Source organism: Harmonia axyridis, chromosome 6 (genome assembly GCF_914767665.1).
Source record: "Harmonia axyridis chromosome 6, icHarAxyr1.1, whole genome shotgun sequence".
In the NCBI taxonomy this organism is placed as follows: domain Eukaryota; kingdom Metazoa; phylum Arthropoda; class Insecta; order Coleoptera; family Coccinellidae; genus Harmonia; species Harmonia axyridis.
Window position 1 is genome coordinate 5711490 of NC_059506.1, and position 18739 is coordinate 5730228.

An 18739-nucleotide genomic window follows, 5' to 3' on the forward strand; every position below is an offset into this window, starting at 1 on the left:
GATTTAGTACTTGCACCGCCATCTGTGCATCAGACCAGGGACTTTTCAATTGGCCAAATATATGGGGAAGTAGTTGAGTTTATTGAAACTTTGGTGCCCTACTGGTAAATAGTGTAGGGTAACAGAATGGATCTCATATGACTCCTCCTAAAATCTCTTCTAGTGTACGTAAGATGATGAATACACATATAATTTTCCCAAAAAAAAATGATACCCTAATAATAAAATTATGTTTTGATCATTCACTCGAAATTACACTTCCTATTAAAAACAAATGCGTCTTCGACATAACATTTATTTCATTACATTTTCCGTAACAAAACATTCGAGAAAAAATCACAGATATTTAGGCAGGATTCTTGCTTGGCAGCAATTTAGGTTTCGGCCCCTCTATACCATGGAATTTTTTAAGGTACTCCGAAGCTCTCTCGGCCATCATTATTATCGGACCCATTATATGACCGCTGACCTGACTTGGCAACACTGAACCGTCCACAACAAACAACTTATGCGTTCCATGAACCTGGAAATTATAATCAACAACACTGTCCTCCGTCAAACCCATCTTGCAGGTACCAATAGGATGGTAACACGACATCGCAGTTTGCCTCACGTAACATTCCCAGTAACATACGGTGCCAAATTGAAGGTGTTGACAACCTGGAAATGGAATCTTGTTTATATGCACTCCAAAATTTGCTTTCACTGCTCGATCGATAATTTTCCTACAATGCATTATAAAACTGAGAAGTGTTCTCATATCATACGGATGATTCAGATAGTTCGGATTTATCAAAGGCTTGGAGTTTGGATTTTTGTTGGCCAGTCTCACTGTTCCCCTGCTCTTAGGGTGGAGCAATACTGGCAAGACGGCCATGGTTGTTCCACGGATTTTCGAATAATAGTCATCCCAAATTCGATCGGTGATTCCGAAAATATTTTTCAGATGAATTCCCATATCAGATGTAACCCCCAACGGTAACATCATAACTTCCAAGTCTGGCTTGTTTTGGGCGAACATTTCGAAGCAAAGAGTGGCGTTTTTCTTTATCTGGTTTTTGCAGTGCATGTATTCTTCGTTTGAGAAGCCGATAAAATCGACGCCGTTGCTAGTCCAAGACCCCTTCGCCTGGAATAGATATTTCAAGGCTGCCAATGGGTTCAATATATCGGCCATACCTAAGCCTACAGGTTTGTCCACTACCACCATGTCCATTCCTGTTGTTAAGTGATCTTGGAGATTATTACCTACGGGTAGGTCTTTAACTAGTTTGATGTCCATTTGAGCCAGATGCTCTTTGGGGCCGACTCCGGACAACATCAAAAGTTTCGCCGATCTGGAATGAAGAATCCTAATTAGAAAAAAATCTTTATCGCTCATCAATATAACGTCGATGTTTTTAATAAATATCAACACACAATGGTTTCTGAAGATACACTAAGAAATGGTTTGATGATTCGTATTATCTTATGTGGATACTTTGGACGTCCGTGGAATTGTGCAATAAAATGAGGTGTAGTGAAAAGAAATCCATTATTTTTCCAATAGATGGCTTTAGTTATCCGTATCTCGAGTTGTATGAGGCCGATCGGATTCCACTAGATCGGGTTAGAAAGATGCTCTTCCGAGGTCAACACATTGTCGTGGTGGAAGGGCTTGTAGTAACTGCCTGCTATGAAGTATTCAGTGAAACTAAGACTGACCAGGAATTATGGGACAAACCCGATCATATCTTCTCTTGCAGAAAATGGGAAAAATCTAGAAGAGATCGGAGGCAACACTGACTTCCGACTCAACAAAGGGAACGCCATCAGCCAGATGCTGAAGAGCGAAGATAGATGGAATTACATTACACTGTGGATCGAAAGCGTAATGAGGAAGAAAGCGAAAAAGGAGTAAGCAAGGGAGGTCAACAGCAGATATGACTAGAGGCCAGAAAAGGTAAGTGCGAACAAAGTGACAGATTCTAGCCGAATGAATAAGCAATACGAGGAGAGAGGCAGAGTAGCCAGCAAGCCGGCTGGATTCACCTGGATGGATCTAAGGAAAGGAAGAACCGACCAGACAGAGGCCAAAAAGGTACGTGGAAATTATTGACAGGTCTAGCAGAACGAGACACGAGAGGCCTTAGGAAACGAGAATAACGCAAAAGTATGTTAGTACTCTGCTCAACCCCACTGCTCACAGTCAAAACTACTGAACTCCCTCTAAAAACCCCCATCCTTACAACTTCCCTGCGCGAACTGAGGCTGAGCCTATGCTGTGAGGACTTAAGGTTTGTGTTAGTTAGCGCCCCCTATCGAAAGCAGCAAAAACAAATCCATCATGAGTATATTTTGTCCTCAATCAACAGGATATTATCTTTCAGACGAGATCTAATTTGCTCAAAAATGTTGAGTCAAACTGAAGTTACAGGCACTTCAATCAGTCAGATTTCTCCCTTTCACCTACCCTTATTTGATGTCGTAAAATCGAAAGTGACAATTCAAAAAGATAGAGAATTTTCCAAGGATTACAGTGATGATATTTTTTCTTCAACTTCATATGAAACATTTTCGAGAAAATTCATTTTTCTACTCGACGATAGCTATTACGCCCCCTAGCGGTAGAGGTATGAACTTCAAAACAATTTCCAGTGTAATAAATAAAACGGCTGATATTTGGAAATGAATGATGAAAAGAAAAAGAAGTACAATTTCCAATAGAGTAATAATATCATACGATATTAATTATTTATCTGGTTAATGTATCAGCAAAATGCCATCAACATAACCATTGTCAGACAGAAGGTCTCCACGCCATTACGTAGGAATCATAATCGAAAGTAACCCAAGGAGAATGCATGTCATCCAATGTGTTTTCTTGTACACTTTAGTGGTAAAATTTTTTACCGCAAGATCCTGAGATATGGCCGATTACCTCGCTTATTTGCCGACCCTGTACAGAATTTGTACTACAAAAATTTTTCTGAAAGTTTTGTGATTACTTGATGCAGTTCAGTTAGAGCTTGCGTCAAAGATGAACACTAGCAAAGAGGAAATACGCTGAATTTTACAGTTTTCCTTCGGTAAAGGAGCGAATTCAAACCAGGCGGCTGAAAATGTAAATATTATTCATTGTCCTAATAAGTAAAGTTAATCACGGGCAATTTTGGTTTCGTTGTACTAGAATGCCAATAGTCAAAAATAATAATAATAAAAGTCTTTATTTGAAAAAATAAATATTATTTCATAAAATTATGGACATTGTCGAGTCGCACTTTTGAAGCGGTTGGTGACTGGTGATGAAAAGTGGATCACTTACGACAACATCAAGCGAAAATGGTCGTGGTCTAAACGAATTGAAACGGCGGAGATTGTAGCTAAGCTAAGATTGACGGCCAGCAAGGTTTCACTGTGCTTTCGGTGAGATTGCAAGGAATTATCTTCTATGAGCTGCTCCCCAATAGCACAACTGTTCACTCGGAACTATATTGTCAACAATTGGACTGTCTGAAGGCAGCAATCGCCCAGAAGCTTTTTGGTCGATAAGAGAGGAATTGTGTTCCATCAGGACAAAACACCAAGCCACCCATATTGATAGTGACTAGACAGAAGCTCCGGGAGCTTGATTGGGAGGTTCTTATGCATCCACCTAATAGTCCGGACCTTGCGCCAAGTGATTAACTTATGTTTATGTCCATGGCGAACAATTTTGCTGGTGAAAAATTCGATTCAACGGAGGCTTGTGTTTCAATTTTTTGCCAATAGGACAAGTGCTTCGATGAGGGAGGATTAATTCAAAATGGCAACAAGTTATCGAACAAAATGGCGCATATCTGACCCAAATCGGATCATTGTAACTATGGTAATTAAAGCCTTAATTTTCATGCAAAAATAATAGATTTCTTTTCACTACACCTTATATGTGTGTATAAAACTCACCCGACAGTTCCTGCGGACAATATCAGAGCTCTCTTCGCTTTCACGAACATTTTTTCCCCCAGGTAGTTGAAGTTCACTCCAACAGCTTCCGAGTTATCCCTAAAAATTATCTTTTCCGCTCTCGACTTCGTCAGAATGGCAACATTGGGAAACTTCATCTCCAACAAATGGTCGGAGGTTGTCCAGCGTCGTCCGTTCTTCTGGGTGACCATCGGCCTATAAAAACCTGAATAACCAGTATAAACGAGCAAACGGCTATGGTAATTCGTTACCTCCAAAGAACTTTTGTGTAGGCGAATGGGTTATGTACCCCAATGTAGTGAAAGCCGTCAGAATGATGGAAGACAGTAGGGAGAAGTGCCTGATTGGAGTGACCAGTGCTGGAGATTCGGTGTGAGAAACTGAAAAGAATGCTGTTATTTAGTATAGTTATAGGTCTCGAACCATGTGTGATAACGTAATTAAAGAGTTTTCCAATAAGAGCACGTTCACATGACAAACGCTCAACGAGCGTTGAATGAGCGCTGGGTAATTGGATACTGTTCACATGGTGCGCGCTTACCAAGCGCTGAACGCGCGTTGCTACAACCGCCCGTATTCAGTTTGAATTCTACATTTTGGTTTGAAACTTGATTCAGTATCAGATTTAGGTGAAAATTAAACTTTTTTAAGTTTTGATATAATTATAGATCGAATAGTTTCTATTTTTCATCAATTAAAATTGAAGAACTGGCTTTTTACTGAGCCGTATTTGAAAAACAAATGTAGAAAAATTATTTGTCTACTATTTATGCATAAAATTAAATAAAATGTTTTTTTCTTTCATTTCAAAATATGTATCAAAAATAAATATAACACAAGGACAATATCATATAATTTTCCAAAATGTAAATTAAATTCAACACAAAAAGCAGCTTGAATACAGTTGTTTAAAGTTCTTCAATAGACTGACTAATGAAATCAAAGAAATAAATAATTATAAACCATTTAAGAAGAAGATATTTAATTTATTGTTAAATTTAAAGCCATATAGTATAGAAGATTCCTGCTGTTAAGTGGTAGGTGAATGTTATTTTGATACTATTTCTCTTCATTTGTATTTGTTCTACGTGTATCTCATGATTTTTAAATAAAGAGCTATTATCATTTTTATATGCTCACATAATAATTATTTTTCTTCATTAGCATCTCCTTCACAGGATATCATGACGAGTTCTTCCCAAGCCCGTCTTCTTGAGTTTTATCTGAATACACTCTACTTGTCATGTCGCATATTACAGGACAATTCTCAATTTCATCTATGAATAATTCAGTATTAGGAGCGTCCGGTTTCATTTTGAACTATTTCTGACCGAACGGATCGAAGGAAAATACGTAAATACGTCTCTGGCATCTATCAGCTCGTGCAAGCGCGCTCATCTGAGCGATTACATCAGAAACCTATGATCTCAAAGCGCGAGCCAACGCGCGCTTACTACGGTCAAGCGCTGGAACTGCGTTCAACGCGCGCTCCATAAAAGCGCGCGTTGTAGCCGATAAGTAAAAACTACAGCAATATTAAAAATTGAACAATACAAAACGCAATTGAATCGTTAGTCACAGTTCACAAGAAAAAACACTTTAGGGTCGTCGTGAAGCATCTTTTCAGCTGGCAATAGTGAAAGTGGTGGAAAAATTTTGAACTATTGAGAAAATTGCTGATGTGACCCGTAGTGTTGACGAAAACCCAGGTTTATCGATTCCTCGTATATCTTGAGAATTAAGCATTTCAAATATTTTGCCATAAAGCCTCAGGTCTCAAAACAACTTTTCATTAATAATGTAAATTCAAGCAGAAACGAAAGTAGAAATCCACATTATTTATATCCTAAACACCACCTTACAATAACTGAGAAAAACTGCCATTATTCCTGTTTAAGTATATTCAATAAATTGCCTATGCAAGAAACGAACTCAAAAAATTCGCAAAGCAATACATGAAATGTTAATTAACTTAGAACCCTATGATATGAATGTATTCAATAACATGTAGCTCATACATTGTATATCTGTATTGACACTATTTCTTCTTGCTATGTTTTGTAGTACCCAGAAATAAAGATATATTCTATTCTATTCTATCTGAAGCGTACTGAGTTTTTTTAATCTGTAGGATTCAAGCTATTTTTTGCAATGCGATAAGATAATGATTCCATTCGAAATTCGCAAGATTATCGTTCAACAAAAAAAAATACATACTCACTTGTCTCATTCTGCAAATAAGTTTGCTCAGATCTGTTGAAATATTCCTCAACATCCTTCACATAATTGTAACCAGGTAAGTCTTTAAACCAATCATCATAATCCGACTGATGTCCTCTTGTATACATCATATTATTCATTTGATGTGTGCCTCCCAAAATTTTTCCCATGGGAAATTTACATTTCTGCAATGAACATCAAGAATCAAGAACCAATTGACAAGAAGAATGCGAAAGAAGGAATCAGTCAATTGATTTGCCAGAAAGATAAATATTATTACTTTCGTCAATATGAAAAACGAGGAAAGCACTGACGTGAAACCAGAAGCTTTTGAGCGCTCAGAGCGTAATCAAAATTATACAATATTAAAGCATAATATCGAAAAAAACTCCGGATCGATTGAATGATGTCGTTTATGAATTTTTCTCAGTATTCACAAGATGAACACTGATTTCGATAAAAACCATTCAACAATTTTTAAACGTGGTTAAAGCGTGTTTCTTTCCATGGTTAAATAACATAACTTACTGAAACGCTGATACACAGCATTGCATTATGACTATTCTAAATTCTATCATTCCTATTGTAAAACCTTATAGTATTCATCACGGAATTTACGACTGTTTATTTTATCGTCATTAGATTTGCTTCAACATATTCATAATAAATCACAAAGATTATCAGTAACATTCATTCCATTAGCGTTAGTTTTGTGCCAAAAGGGAGCATATGTCATTTTCAATAAGCAAATTTTGTCACCAACATGAACTATAAAATTTGACATGAAGCGGGCGGAAATGAAAACATATCAGTGATACATAATATTTCAATCAATTCGCGAGTTTCTTCACAAAGAACGCACTTCTCATGTCCCATAGTGAATCAACGTTTCATATTAACTCGAAATATATTGAAATAAATACCTAAATATATCAGAAATTCAGAAAACAAACTTCCAACGCGCCAAACGACGTGAAACAACCGATATGACACTAGGAGAGCAAAACTTGCCAAACCTTGGATTTCAGCAGGTAGATACAAAAAATAATAAATATTCTGCTTATTATAAATTCGACATTTAGGAAAAATATCGAATTCCAAATACTCACATTTGCATATTTAATTGGAAATCACTCAAATAAATATATTTCATTCAATATAATATACATTCATAAAGATATAGTGAAATTGTGGATTTGAAAATATATCACAATCCGACAACGTAATCTAACTATTTTGGGGGCATGTAAAAATTGCGTATACTCCCCCTATCTATGTTTATTACTCTATAGTTTTGGCCGAAATCAGTTTTATAACATTTTTCGCATTCTATGTATATTTGACGAATTTCATATGATCAATATTATTATATTATGATACTCCTAAGATATCATGGAAATAATTACCGTTTCAGAGAAATAGAGGAGGGGTTGGTTTTCTTAAATGGGACACCCTATATTTTTCAACGCAGTTTTTTAGCCGCAGGTTTGTCGAAAAGCATCCCATTATCGTTTTTTCAAAAATGTCTTCCGTTTCAAAAATATTGAGTTTTTCGACTCCATTTTTTGATAGGATACCTTATATTATAAATATTTCTCATTCATTTCGAATTTTAATTCATTTTGTGTTCATTGTATAACTGTAATCAAAACATCAAGTGTCCCATTTATTGATTAGAAATTCATTCTCCTTTTAGAGATATAGAGAATAGTTGGTGTTTTTTGAATGGGACACACAATGTATGACTTGAATACAAGTCGAAAAACGCGATATCTTTGAATCGGATGACATTTTTGAAAAACCGATAACGAGATGCTTTTTGACAAATCTGCGGCCAAAAAACTGCGTTGAAAAATAGAGATTGTCCCATTTAAAGGGCACCAACTTTCCTCTAAATCTCTGAAACGGTAATTGATATCGATTTAGATGTTATGAGCATCATATAACACATAAAAATTACTGAAAACAACGTTTTAGAATTTTTCGAATATCTCGACCAGAAACAGAGATATAGCGAAATATTTGAAATAGCCATTTTTCAGAAACGCCCTGTAACTCGAGAACGAGTCAAGACTCAAGATATCCATGACATTCCAGTTGTATTATTATTTCGAAAAATGAGATCGATGCCCTTGAAGATTTTTTCTCTTCAAGTTCTCGAATTCGGGACACCCTGTACATAGTAAATTAGTAATTCTATCTATAACAAATCTATAGATCTATGATACGAACCTGATTTTCCATACTCAAACAGCCCCCAGTTTGTCTTGTCGTGGTGTATTTCCAATCAAAATTTGATAGCTGAAGCATTGGAGAAGCAATAGGTATAGACAATAAACTATTTCCTTTACCTCCAGCTTCCAAAATCAGAATCGTCGCGCTGCTGTTTTCTGCGAGCCTTCTTGCAACTACACATCCTGCTGTTCCCCCGCCAACTAAAAAATTCTGCAAATATTACGCATTTTCCAGCTTTCTAGCTCATTTAAAAATAAAATGAATAAAAACAAATAATGTGTTGCGTGGTTGGAGTTCCAGCTTCATTTGAAGGTGTTTTTTTCTAACTCAATCAGTAAATGATCCACCTTTCATATTTCACGATAGGCCAAAAAAAATAGGTAATCATTTGGCTATAGCGATAGGAACTGACGGTTTGACATTCTTCAACATTGACTTCTCGTGGTTGTAATGGTCTCAGCAGTTACATGAGGATTATCACTACCCCATATATGATAATTCTGTTTGTTTACATAGTCAATGTATGAAACATGTATTTCGTCGCTGAGGAAAAATTAAAAGCGAAAAGTCGTCTTCGAAACGTTGTTTTTGTTCAAATCCTCAATCGGCATACATTTTACGGATCCATGGTCTGGATTTAGTTCTTGGGTGAATTGAACCTCATAAGAATGAAGATGCAAATCCAGATGCAAAATACGCCATAAATTGCCTTAAGAGAGGCCCAAATGTTGTGCGCGCCGAAAAATGGATAAATTCGAATTTTCTTCAACACTTTCACTCACATAAGCAATATTTTCAGTCGAGCCTGTATTCCGATGATGTATGGGCCTTAAGGCATCAGTAACAGATGAACGATTATATCGACCATAATCTGACTGTAATGAACGAAACATACTTACTACAGAATCATTATTTTTGTGTACGTTTTCACAATTTTCACACGTTCAGCAGTAAATAAACGATCCATATTGTAAAAAGGCTAACCTTCAACTAAACATACGACGCTTCGGATGAAAGTTCTGTTAGATATATATCATTGAACGCAGGGCTGTGAAATCCGTTGGTTTGAAAGTGAGAAGTGAGAAGAAAAGAGGACGTGGAACGGGCCAATTGGTCTGTTCGTAATGATCCCGAACTCTCCATTCGGAAGCGTGCAAGTGCTTTGAATGTGCATAGATTATTGCTACACCCCATTTTGCACAAAGATCTAAAGCTGTCAGAGGTTACAATCGCAATTGAGCGCTTACAAACTTACCAATATTTTATTTTCGCATAAAAGATATTTTCACCTCAATAGCCACGTAAATAACCAGTTCTGCCACTATTGGAGTGCAACCAATCCGAAACGCAAGCATCAGAAACCCCTTCATTCGACAAAGACTGTGTTGGCTGTAATGTCATGGCGAGTTTTTTTTTTTTTTTTTGAAGATGAAAGAAGGGTTGCACTTACTGCGAATTAAGATCGTTTGGTGAGGATGTTAGATGAGTTTTTGTTGAACTGCAGAATTGCATCTGAACCAGTTTTTAGATTTCATCAGAACCTTATCATTCAACCACTGTAGAAATTTGATGCTTCAGAAAAAAAAAAGTCGGGTTGTAAGGAAAAAAGAACAACCTCAAAAAAAAAAGCATCAACATTATCCACTGTGAGTTATCATTCACAAACCTTATAAATTAAACGCAAAATATCGGTCTGGCAGAAGTCTAGAGATATATTAAAAATAATTATGGACCCAATATCGAACCTTGGGGAACCCCATATTTAACTTCCTCTTTGACATTCTACCAGTGGACCAATTGCCGCCTGTTCGAAAGAATTAAGATCATTCTGGCGTCAGAGCAATAAAACACATGACAGTGATTGTTGTAAAGCCAAATATTGTCTATTTTGATTTATGGACCAAGGGTGGCGACGAGAGGTGGAGGTTTGTTACGATGCTTAGGCTTCTGAAAGCAATCAAAGATTAGAAGTCTCTTGCTAGAAAACCATTGATGACTCAGCGTTTGGAAATATATCGAAACAAAATGGTTATTCTGGTAACAAATTTCGAGGCAAATAAAAAACAAGCTAATAATTTCGTCTTCAGAAAAGAGATAGGAAAGACATTTAGAGAAAATGAGTGACATTATCGAATGCTTTAATGAGGTCACAGGATGAAAATTCTGATATCTCCTGTTGGACCATTGTTGATATGATATTTTTCGAAAGCTACAAAAGCAATGTTGTCAGAATTTCGATAATCATGCTGTTGGTTTCCTAGGATGTCAGTTCTCTATAGTTAAAGTTCCCTTTTCAAAATCTCCTCAAAGCCCTCAAGAGGGCTAGAGGTATAGAAATTGGATGATAATTTTGCTGGATTGCTGGTAAAAGACTTTGCAATTTGCGATATTTATTTCATGAATGTTATATTTATACAGGGAGACGTGATGTAAGAGACAACGTTTAACGAAGAAAGGGACCTCGAAAAGTATGGGGATTGGGGGTTTAAATGACCCCTTAGTTAATTGTTTTCGTATAAAAAATGATGAAATTGTGATCAACTATATTTCGAGTAATATGGAAAATATTTGGCTCATATTTAACATGATTATTATGATGCTCTTCTTCCATCAGTTCACTGGACAGAATATTGAAAATTTTCAGGCCTTACTCAAAGAATTTAATTAGTGTTAGATAAAAAAAATTCGTGTAAAAATTCAAAAAAACAAAAAATATTGAATCAAAAATCTTTTTCATCAGACTGGCGAAAATTTTGTATGATATTATGACATATAATATTGAAAGCAAAATAATTCTAGATTTTTATACTCAATCAATGAATTCACTTTTTTTATAAAGTTCATCAAACACATTTCTGCTGATTCAATTTTATTTCTATATTTTATACATATTTATAGAAAATATTGAAAGTTTCAAGCTAATGCCGCATGACTACAATTCATATCAGAAAAACAATATAATTCACACTTAATTGAATCTTCAGTATCTATTGGAAAACTTTACTCATAAATTGAAGTGAATCAGATTTTTCTTAGGTAGATCAAAATTAGTGATTAGATATCTTTCAGAATTTGGGCTCTTCTAATAAAAAAGTATTATTGACTTGAATTGCTCCTTTCGAATTTCTATTTGGGATTAAGATTTCCTTCATGCTTGACCTATACCAATCAATTAACTAATATAGCGATATAACTGATACGTAACTTAAATTTTTTGAGTATGGGCCTGAAGTTTTTCAATATTCGTTCCAGAGAACTTATGAACATCATAATAATCACGTTAAATATAATAAATTTATTTTTTATAATATCGAAAATATAGTAGATCATAATTTCTACATTTTTTCGAAAATCAAACTATATTTCCGAAACCAGTACTACCCTAAGGGGTAGCCCTAAACCTCATTCACTTTGAGGTCTTTTATCTGCTCAGAATTGTTGTCCCTTAAGTCATCAGTCACCTTGGTCATCCGTAATAAATTGTTTCATATCCCAACTCTCCTAGCCCTGTATGAGTCCTCTCAGCAACTCAGAGCTTAAACAAGTGAATTTTTCACCCATCAGTGAATGGTAGGACAGTCACATTACCAGAAAAAAAATTCCCAGCCCGGGATTGGAACTCCCAAAATGGAGAATTAAAATTGAATCACAGTGCAAATGTCCGGCTTTTCAGTCCTAGTGGTTGATTCAATGAAATTCATACATTCAATTATAATGTAAGTTATAGAATGTCTCAGAGAATAATGATACTGATACTCAAATTCCTATACTACATCAAATCAAAATAATGAAATTTATTTTATCATTAGTGTACTCCTATCAAATAACTAAAGGTGGAACTTAAATATGCTAGTTGTATTCCATATTTTAAAGGGGCTTATTGATAGCCAACATGGTTGGAAAAACTGTTTAATTCTTCTTCAACGATTATTCCAAATGAACAACAATCATCTGTATAGTGAACAACAATCTGTATAGACATTTTATCATTCATCAATTATATTGGTCATCTATAAGCCCCTCAACTAAAAGAACAAGACCTGAAAGTGATAGTTCCATAGATTCTCTGTAGAATAATTCTCACGACTTTGAATATCCCACAAACAAGGTTCTATAATATGAATTTCGATTAAATTAACGCAGCTCACCTATCACGAAATCATATTCTGGTTCAATCTGATTGCATCCATAACAAATCAATAGCTCCTCAAAATCTGAATATGAAACTATCCAACTGAAGATAGTTATACATAAAAATAGGAAAAAGGCTTTGAAGTCCTGCAGCATCCTCCAAAATTTAAGTCTCTATAAGTACACGTGGATCGAAATAATTAATAAATTTTTACAGGTTATTCGCAGAAATTTTGATATCATGATAATACTGAAATCTTTGAATGGAATTACTCCAGTCCAGATAATTCTATAATTTAATTTGAAAATTGTCAGATGAGATAACATATCGAATTATTAGAACTACGTTTCTTGTGACTACTGTCAGAAGTTTTGACACTGATGTCAGATGAGAGATGTCGAACAAATTTAGGTTATAATAATTTTCAAAACTGTCAACAACTGTCTTATTTCCTCTGAAGATCAAAACAAAACTATGTTTATCAATATTTGGCAATGCCGGTCGATATAAAAGAGCTAACTGAGGGTTGGCTTGAATTAGAAAGTGATCCTGGTTTATTCACCCTCCTTCTAGAAGATTTTGGAGTAAAAGGTGTCCAAGTTGAGGAAATATATGACTTGAACAAGCCTTTAGATAGCCCAGTGTACGGTTTTATTTTTCTATTTCGATGGGTGGAAGAGCGTAGATCCCGTAGAAAAGTAGTAGAACAATTAGAAACATTTGTTAAAGATGAAGAAGCTGTTAACAATATATTTTTTGCCCAGCAAATGGTGCCAAATAGTTGTGCAACTCATGCACTTATATCTATTTTGTTAAATTGCCCAAATATTCATTTAGGAGATACATTGATGAGATTAAAAGCACATACTCATGGTATGTCCCCTGAAAATAAAGGATGGGCTATTGGAAACACACCAGAGCTTGCTTGTGCTCATAATTCTCATGCTATGCCTCAAGCTAAAAGAAAACTCGATAAGGGTAAGGAATATCCTTTCTCCACTTTTATGACTCCTATTCTATAGAAGTAATTTCTACAGGTTCTGGAGTATCTACTGGACGTTTCACAGGTGAAGCTTTTCATTTTGTTAGTTTTGTACCTATAGGTGGAAGATTATTTGAATTAGATGGTTTGAAACCATTTCCTATTGATCATGGACCTTGGTCTGAAGAAAGTGAGTGGACAGATAAATTTAGGAGTGTAATGACAGATAGACTTGGTACGTAAAACAAAACAGAATATTTCAAATATTCAGATCTATAGGAGAACACTTTCAATTAATCTCTAGGTATAACAGCAGATGAATACAACGAAATAAGGTTCAATTTAATGGCAGTTGTACCTGATCATCGACTCGCAATTCAGCACAAATTAAAAATGTTACGAACAAATAGGCAGATAGTACTTGATGCTTTACAGCATTTGCGTAAAGCTAAGGTTCCAGAGAAAAAAGAAGAAACAGAAACAAATAGTACTGGTATGATTATGGCTGTAGAGGATAACCACATTCAATTATCAGGAGGTAAATATCAATAATTACTTCTGTTGAAAAAACTAAGCAATATTTTGCTCTCTTTCTTCATTTAAATATCAGAAATATATTTTAACATGTTCACTACGAGAATAGATTGTGCCCATATAAAATTATGTGCGCCGGCATGACAGAGTTCATGTGCTCACTGAGCGAAACATGCCCCCTGGAAAACAATTGTGAAATTTTTTTTAGCTCCATCTAACCAACAAGAAAAGTTATGGGCATCATGGGCATGTGTTATGATAATTCTTCAAATAAGTAGAATTTTACAATTCGTTTAAGCTTTGTTTAAATAGGTGAAAAAACAACTTATTTAGGGATTCGGTATCAGATATCGCATTGAAGTAATTTAATTATGTAATATGTAATGTATAATCTTTTTGAAACCTGTGTTTTTCATAACAATTATTGTTTATATATCTTTCAATTGAGAAAAATCAATTTTATTTCGATAAAAACTATTCTGATTATTTTCTCCACCATGAATATTTGTTTGTATTACAATTTCAAAATTTACAAAAATAAAAACAGATAGAAAAAATATATCATCTGGAAAAATTATAATTTGTATTCTAACCTGAAGAATCCATGGTCACTATCTTTGTGCCAATGATGTATGATCGGTTATCAATGCAAAATTTTCAATGGCAAAGCCTTTATCAGCAAATAATTGGAGCATACACTCTTTTAGGGGACTTTGTTCAACTTTTTATATGCTTCTTCCCATTAGCTTTCAATGAAAATAAAGCTTGAACTTAAACATTGCAGGATCAGCGATGGAGACAACAAATGAAAAAGTAACTTTATGCCCTTTGGACTACTCAACACCTCTTACTATTCAAACATCCCCAGCACCTAGTACTTCCAGTACTGACACATCTTCTGAGATTGGTTCAGTTTTTAATTCTCCAACTCAGGCATGGAATTGGACACAGGGCAGTCCTGTATCCAGGGATTTAAAAAGGTTATTATACTGCATCTAAGATGTCTAGAACTGCATTACATAACAATAATTTTTTTGCAAGAACAAAATATCATCTCACATTTTTGAAAATTTACTGAATAATGAGACATTTTCACTTATTGCACCTCCATATAAAGGGTTTTCCAATAAGAGATTTAATTTTGAGTAGCCTGCTATCTGGGTAGCTGTCACATTTGATAAGTAAAATGAATAATGAGATATTTGCACTTATTGCACCTCCATAAAAAGGGTTTTCCAATAAGAGGTTTAGTTTGGAATAGCCCACTATCTGGGTAGCTGTCACTTTTGACATTTGACAAGCTAAAACTAAGCCATTACTAAAAATGGAAGAAAACACACTTCAACAAATGTAAAGAAATTGTTTTTTAAATTCACGAAAAAAATTGAGAAAATTTTGTAGTCACAGTCTGCAAAATTAAAGCACTTTTGGGTCATAGTGAAACACCTCGGTCGGCAATAGTGAAACTGGTGAAGAAATTTGATCTGCTGGGACAAACTAGTAATATGAAGAATCGAAACCGTGTGCGTCGTTTGAGAACAACTAAAAATATTGCTTCTGTAGCGGAAAACCCAGACTTGTTAATTCCTGGTCAAAGACTTTGGATATAGATTGGGACGAGGTTTATCTTGAACAAAACGACGCTACGTGCCACACAACAACAAAACAATCGCAATTTTGCAAGAAAAGCTTCCAGGCCATGTTATTTCTTGAAGAGGTGAATATTGATGAATTGACCACTGAGATCTTGTGATTCAACACCTTTGGACTTTATTCTTTGTGGTCACGTGAATGATAAGGTGTATATCAATGATCTACAATCGATTCAAGATCTCAAAGATGGAATTTGTGAAGTAATCAAGGACATACAGCCGCAATTAGTCATGGAAAATTTCATGAAATTTGTCTGATATTGTTTTCTATCGTTAATGGCATGCCTTCCTCTTTACAAGGAAATAGATGTTTATCGATATCTCAAAATATACTCTTTTTTCTAAAATCAAAATGAAACCTCATTGAAAATCCTTTACTAGTGTTAAGTGTAACAAAACTTCTTGAGTTCCAAGATGTCCAAATTGTCACCAAATTTTGGAAGGCTATTGCCTTTGTTGATGATGTTCTGCAAGCTACTTTACCTCTTTATCTAGATAATCCCCGGCTGTCCCTAAGAAGCAGGTGTTAGGCTTACACCACAGTAGAGGTGACAAGCTAAGTGAGCCTCTTGGTTTCACTGGTCACACTGTTTGGACGCTATTAGTATTGCTATAGCACTCAGGGAATAGCCTGAAACAACTTGCTCTATAGTAATTAGAAGAATATTTATTTGCGAAAATACTAAAGGCATAGTATTGATAAGAGTTTAAATGGACATCAATCGGCAAAGAATGTTAGAAGATGAACTACATAACTTAGCTCCTCTGGTGTGACCTTAGTCTTAATGTTTTTCCATAGTAAAGTCATTCAAATCCCATCAAAGTTAAAGAAATTTTATCTTCAGGCTGTTACACTTTCAAACCACCAGATCTCACAGCCCTGCTGTTTCAATGATATATATTTAACAGAACTTTCATCCGAAACGTCGTATGTTTAGTAGAAGGTCTACTGCTGAACGTGTGAAAATTGTGAAAACTTACACAAAAATAATAATTCTGTAGTAAATACGTTTGGTACATTACAGGCAGATTATAGTCGATAACTATAATCGTTCATCTGAGCGTACAATTGGTAAGACAAAGATGAAATTCGGAAACTAGATCTGTTTCTGATATCTTAAAGTCCATGAATCATCGACATGCACGCTCAACCAAAAATACTACTGCTATAAGTGAAAGTGATGAAGATCCAAATTTATCCATTCAGTGCGCACAACATTTGGGCCTCTCTTATGGCACGCTATGACGAATTTTGAATCTCCATCTTTATAACTTTCAATTGACACAAAAACTAAAGCCAGCTGGCCATGGAATGCGTAGAATATTTGTTGATTGGGTGCTTGAACAACAACGTTTGGATGATGATTTTTCGCTTCAATTTTTTTCAGCGACGAACCACTTTTTTCAAGCGGTGGCTATGTAAACAAACTAAATTGTCGCATATGGGGCAGTTGAAATCCTCATTTAACTGCTGAGAGACCATTGCATCCATAAAAATTGCTGTATGGTGTGCAATTTGGTCTAGTGAAATGAATGGCCTGTACTTCTTCGAAAATGAAGTAGGTGTCACTCAAACCGTCAATTCTCATCGCAATAGCCCTATGATTCCTTTTTTTTTGCCTGAAATTGAGGATATTGGCCACCAAGATCTTGTGATTTATCGTCTTCAGATTTTTTTTTTTGTCAGGTTATGCGGATAATCCCCAGACTATTGACGAATCGGAAACACAACATCCTTCAAGTTATTGGTGATATATTATTTATTTATTTATTCAATGTCAACGGACCGAGGATTATATCAAAGATCCTTTTTACAAAATTATACAAAAAGAAAAATTCCAGTACTAACAAATTTGATAACACAAAAACAACAATATGAAATGAAAAACAGTTTCATGCCAATATAAGAACACACAAATTTAGCATCAGAAAAATGGATTTTCATTAGAAATAACGATATTGTATTGAAATAAAATTTGATTTATTAATGAAAGTGTATTATTTACTTTTACGTTTGGAACAATAAAATTTAATTTAAAAGATTAAAATAGCTTGTGTTTGATATTAAAAACTGATTCTGATTGATTTCATTCATTTCAGATTTGTAGTGATACGAGTAGAAGGTGGAGAAAAGGAGCAATCAGAAGTCGTGAAAGTGGAAAAAAATGGGCCAGTTGCACGTGTCCGCACATGTAATGGTGATACAGTTGTAGCTGAAAGGGAAAAGAAACATCCAGAGTTGTTCGAACACCACACATTCGCACCACAAGATCTGCTCGCCCTATTGAGAAATTTGGATCACGAAATTTGTCTTTGTGAAATGAGTCTCAAAGATGAAAATGACAAACAAAATAAATATAAGGTGAGTGAATTTTCTTTGAAAAATTTTTCTTGTGTTATTATTATTAGAAGGGGAATTATTCAAAACTGATATAATTTTTCAGATTGATGATTGCAGACGAACACATAATTATGATGAATTCATTTGTACATTTATATCCATGTTAGCTGAACAAGGTTTGCTTGCCGATTTGGTTGAGCAACATTTACAATTACCTAAACGGCCTGGTAATATTCCAACCCCAAAAGCTGTGAAAATAGTGAAAAAGGATAGGCATGGTAAAAAGAAGAAAGGAAAAACAAAAACTAGGAAAAAAAGATAATATCTATTATTTACCCGTTTAAATAATTCGAAGATAATATACAACTATTATTAATTTAACTTTACTTTATGGAAAAAAATATAATTTTATTAGCACTACGAGCTATTTTATTATTCCAGAATTATATTTGGATAAATGTTTACAATACCGCTTCCTCGTATTTTTCACTTTTACATTGAAAATGAGCTTTCTAGAATGGTTCTTGATGGTTTTCAAAGATGACTTACTAGTATTTTAATAGTTTTTTTTCTATTTGAAGAAAAATCGTGTAAATTTTTAATGATGCATTAAAACTTGTTCATCATCTGGAGATATAAAAAGTTTTATACTAAACTAATTCGAACTTATTTCTCATAGAATCATTTGTTTTGTGTCC

At 34.8% G+C, this 18739-nt stretch overlaps 2 protein-coding genes across 3 annotated transcripts; one reads left to right on the forward strand and one right to left on the reverse strand.

Annotated features, from left to right (window-relative positions):
* Positions 1–279: 279 nt before the first annotated feature.
* LOC123682860 (glucose dehydrogenase [FAD, quinone]-like) lies at positions 280–12836 on the reverse strand. Of its 2 annotated transcripts, none has more exons than XM_045621661.1 (6): positions 12549–12836; positions 8398–8600; positions 6167–6350; positions 4197–4325; positions 3925–4150; positions 280–1337 (listed from the first exon to the last, which is right to left on the reverse strand). In XM_045621661.1, exons 1-6 carry the CDS (start codon positions 12685–12687, stop codon positions 347–349), a joined length of 1872 nt encoding a protein of 623 aa, XP_045477617.1. In that variant the 5' UTR covers positions 12688–12836; the 3' UTR covers positions 280–346. The 2 variants fall into 2 exon arrangements, with proteins under 2 accessions (XP_045477617.1, XP_045477618.1); XM_045621662.1 differs by having other exon boundaries at positions 8398–8610; positions 12549–12676.
* A 109-nt stretch (positions 12837–12945) lies between these two features.
* Positions 12946–18461, forward strand: LOC123682861 (ubiquitin carboxyl-terminal hydrolase calypso). The gene is made up of 6 exons (XM_045621664.1): positions 12946–13510; positions 13570–13749; positions 13819–14052; positions 14833–15028; positions 17801–18062; positions 18145–18461. Exons 1-6 carry the CDS (start codon positions 13027–13029, stop codon positions 18361–18363), a joined length of 1575 nt encoding a protein of 524 aa, XP_045477620.1. The 5' UTR covers positions 12946–13026; the 3' UTR covers positions 18364–18461.
* Positions 18462–18739: the final 278 nt, after the last annotated feature.

What these genes read in the sequence shown, in the direction of transcription:
- LOC123682860 (XM_045621661.1), bottom strand. Translation starts at nt 12,687, where the DNA reads ATGCTGCAGGACTTCAAAGCCTTTTTCCTATTTTTATGTATAACTATC. An exon ending in AGAATATGATTTCGTGATAG is followed by an intron (nt 8,601 to 12,548) that starts GTGAGCTGCGTT and finishes AGAATTTTTTAG; the next exon opens with TTGGCGGGGGAACAGCAGGA. An exon ending in GTTTGAGTATGGAAAATCAG is followed by an intron (nt 6,351 to 8,397) that starts GTTCGTATCATA and finishes TGTTCATTGCAG; the next exon opens with AAATGTAAATTTCCCATGGG.
- LOC123682861 (XM_045621664.1), top strand. Translation starts at nt 13,027, where the DNA reads ATGCCGGTCGATATAAAAGAGCTAACTGAGGGTTGGCTTGAATTAGAA. An exon ending in CCACATTCAATTATCAGGAG is followed by an intron (nt 14,053 to 14,832) that starts GTAAATATCAAT and finishes TAAACATTGCAG; the next exon opens with GATCAGCGATGGAGACAACA. An exon ending in GTATCCAGGGATTTAAAAAG is followed by an intron (nt 15,029 to 17,800) that starts GTTATTATACTG and finishes CATTCATTTCAG; the next exon opens with ATTTGTAGTGATACGAGTAG.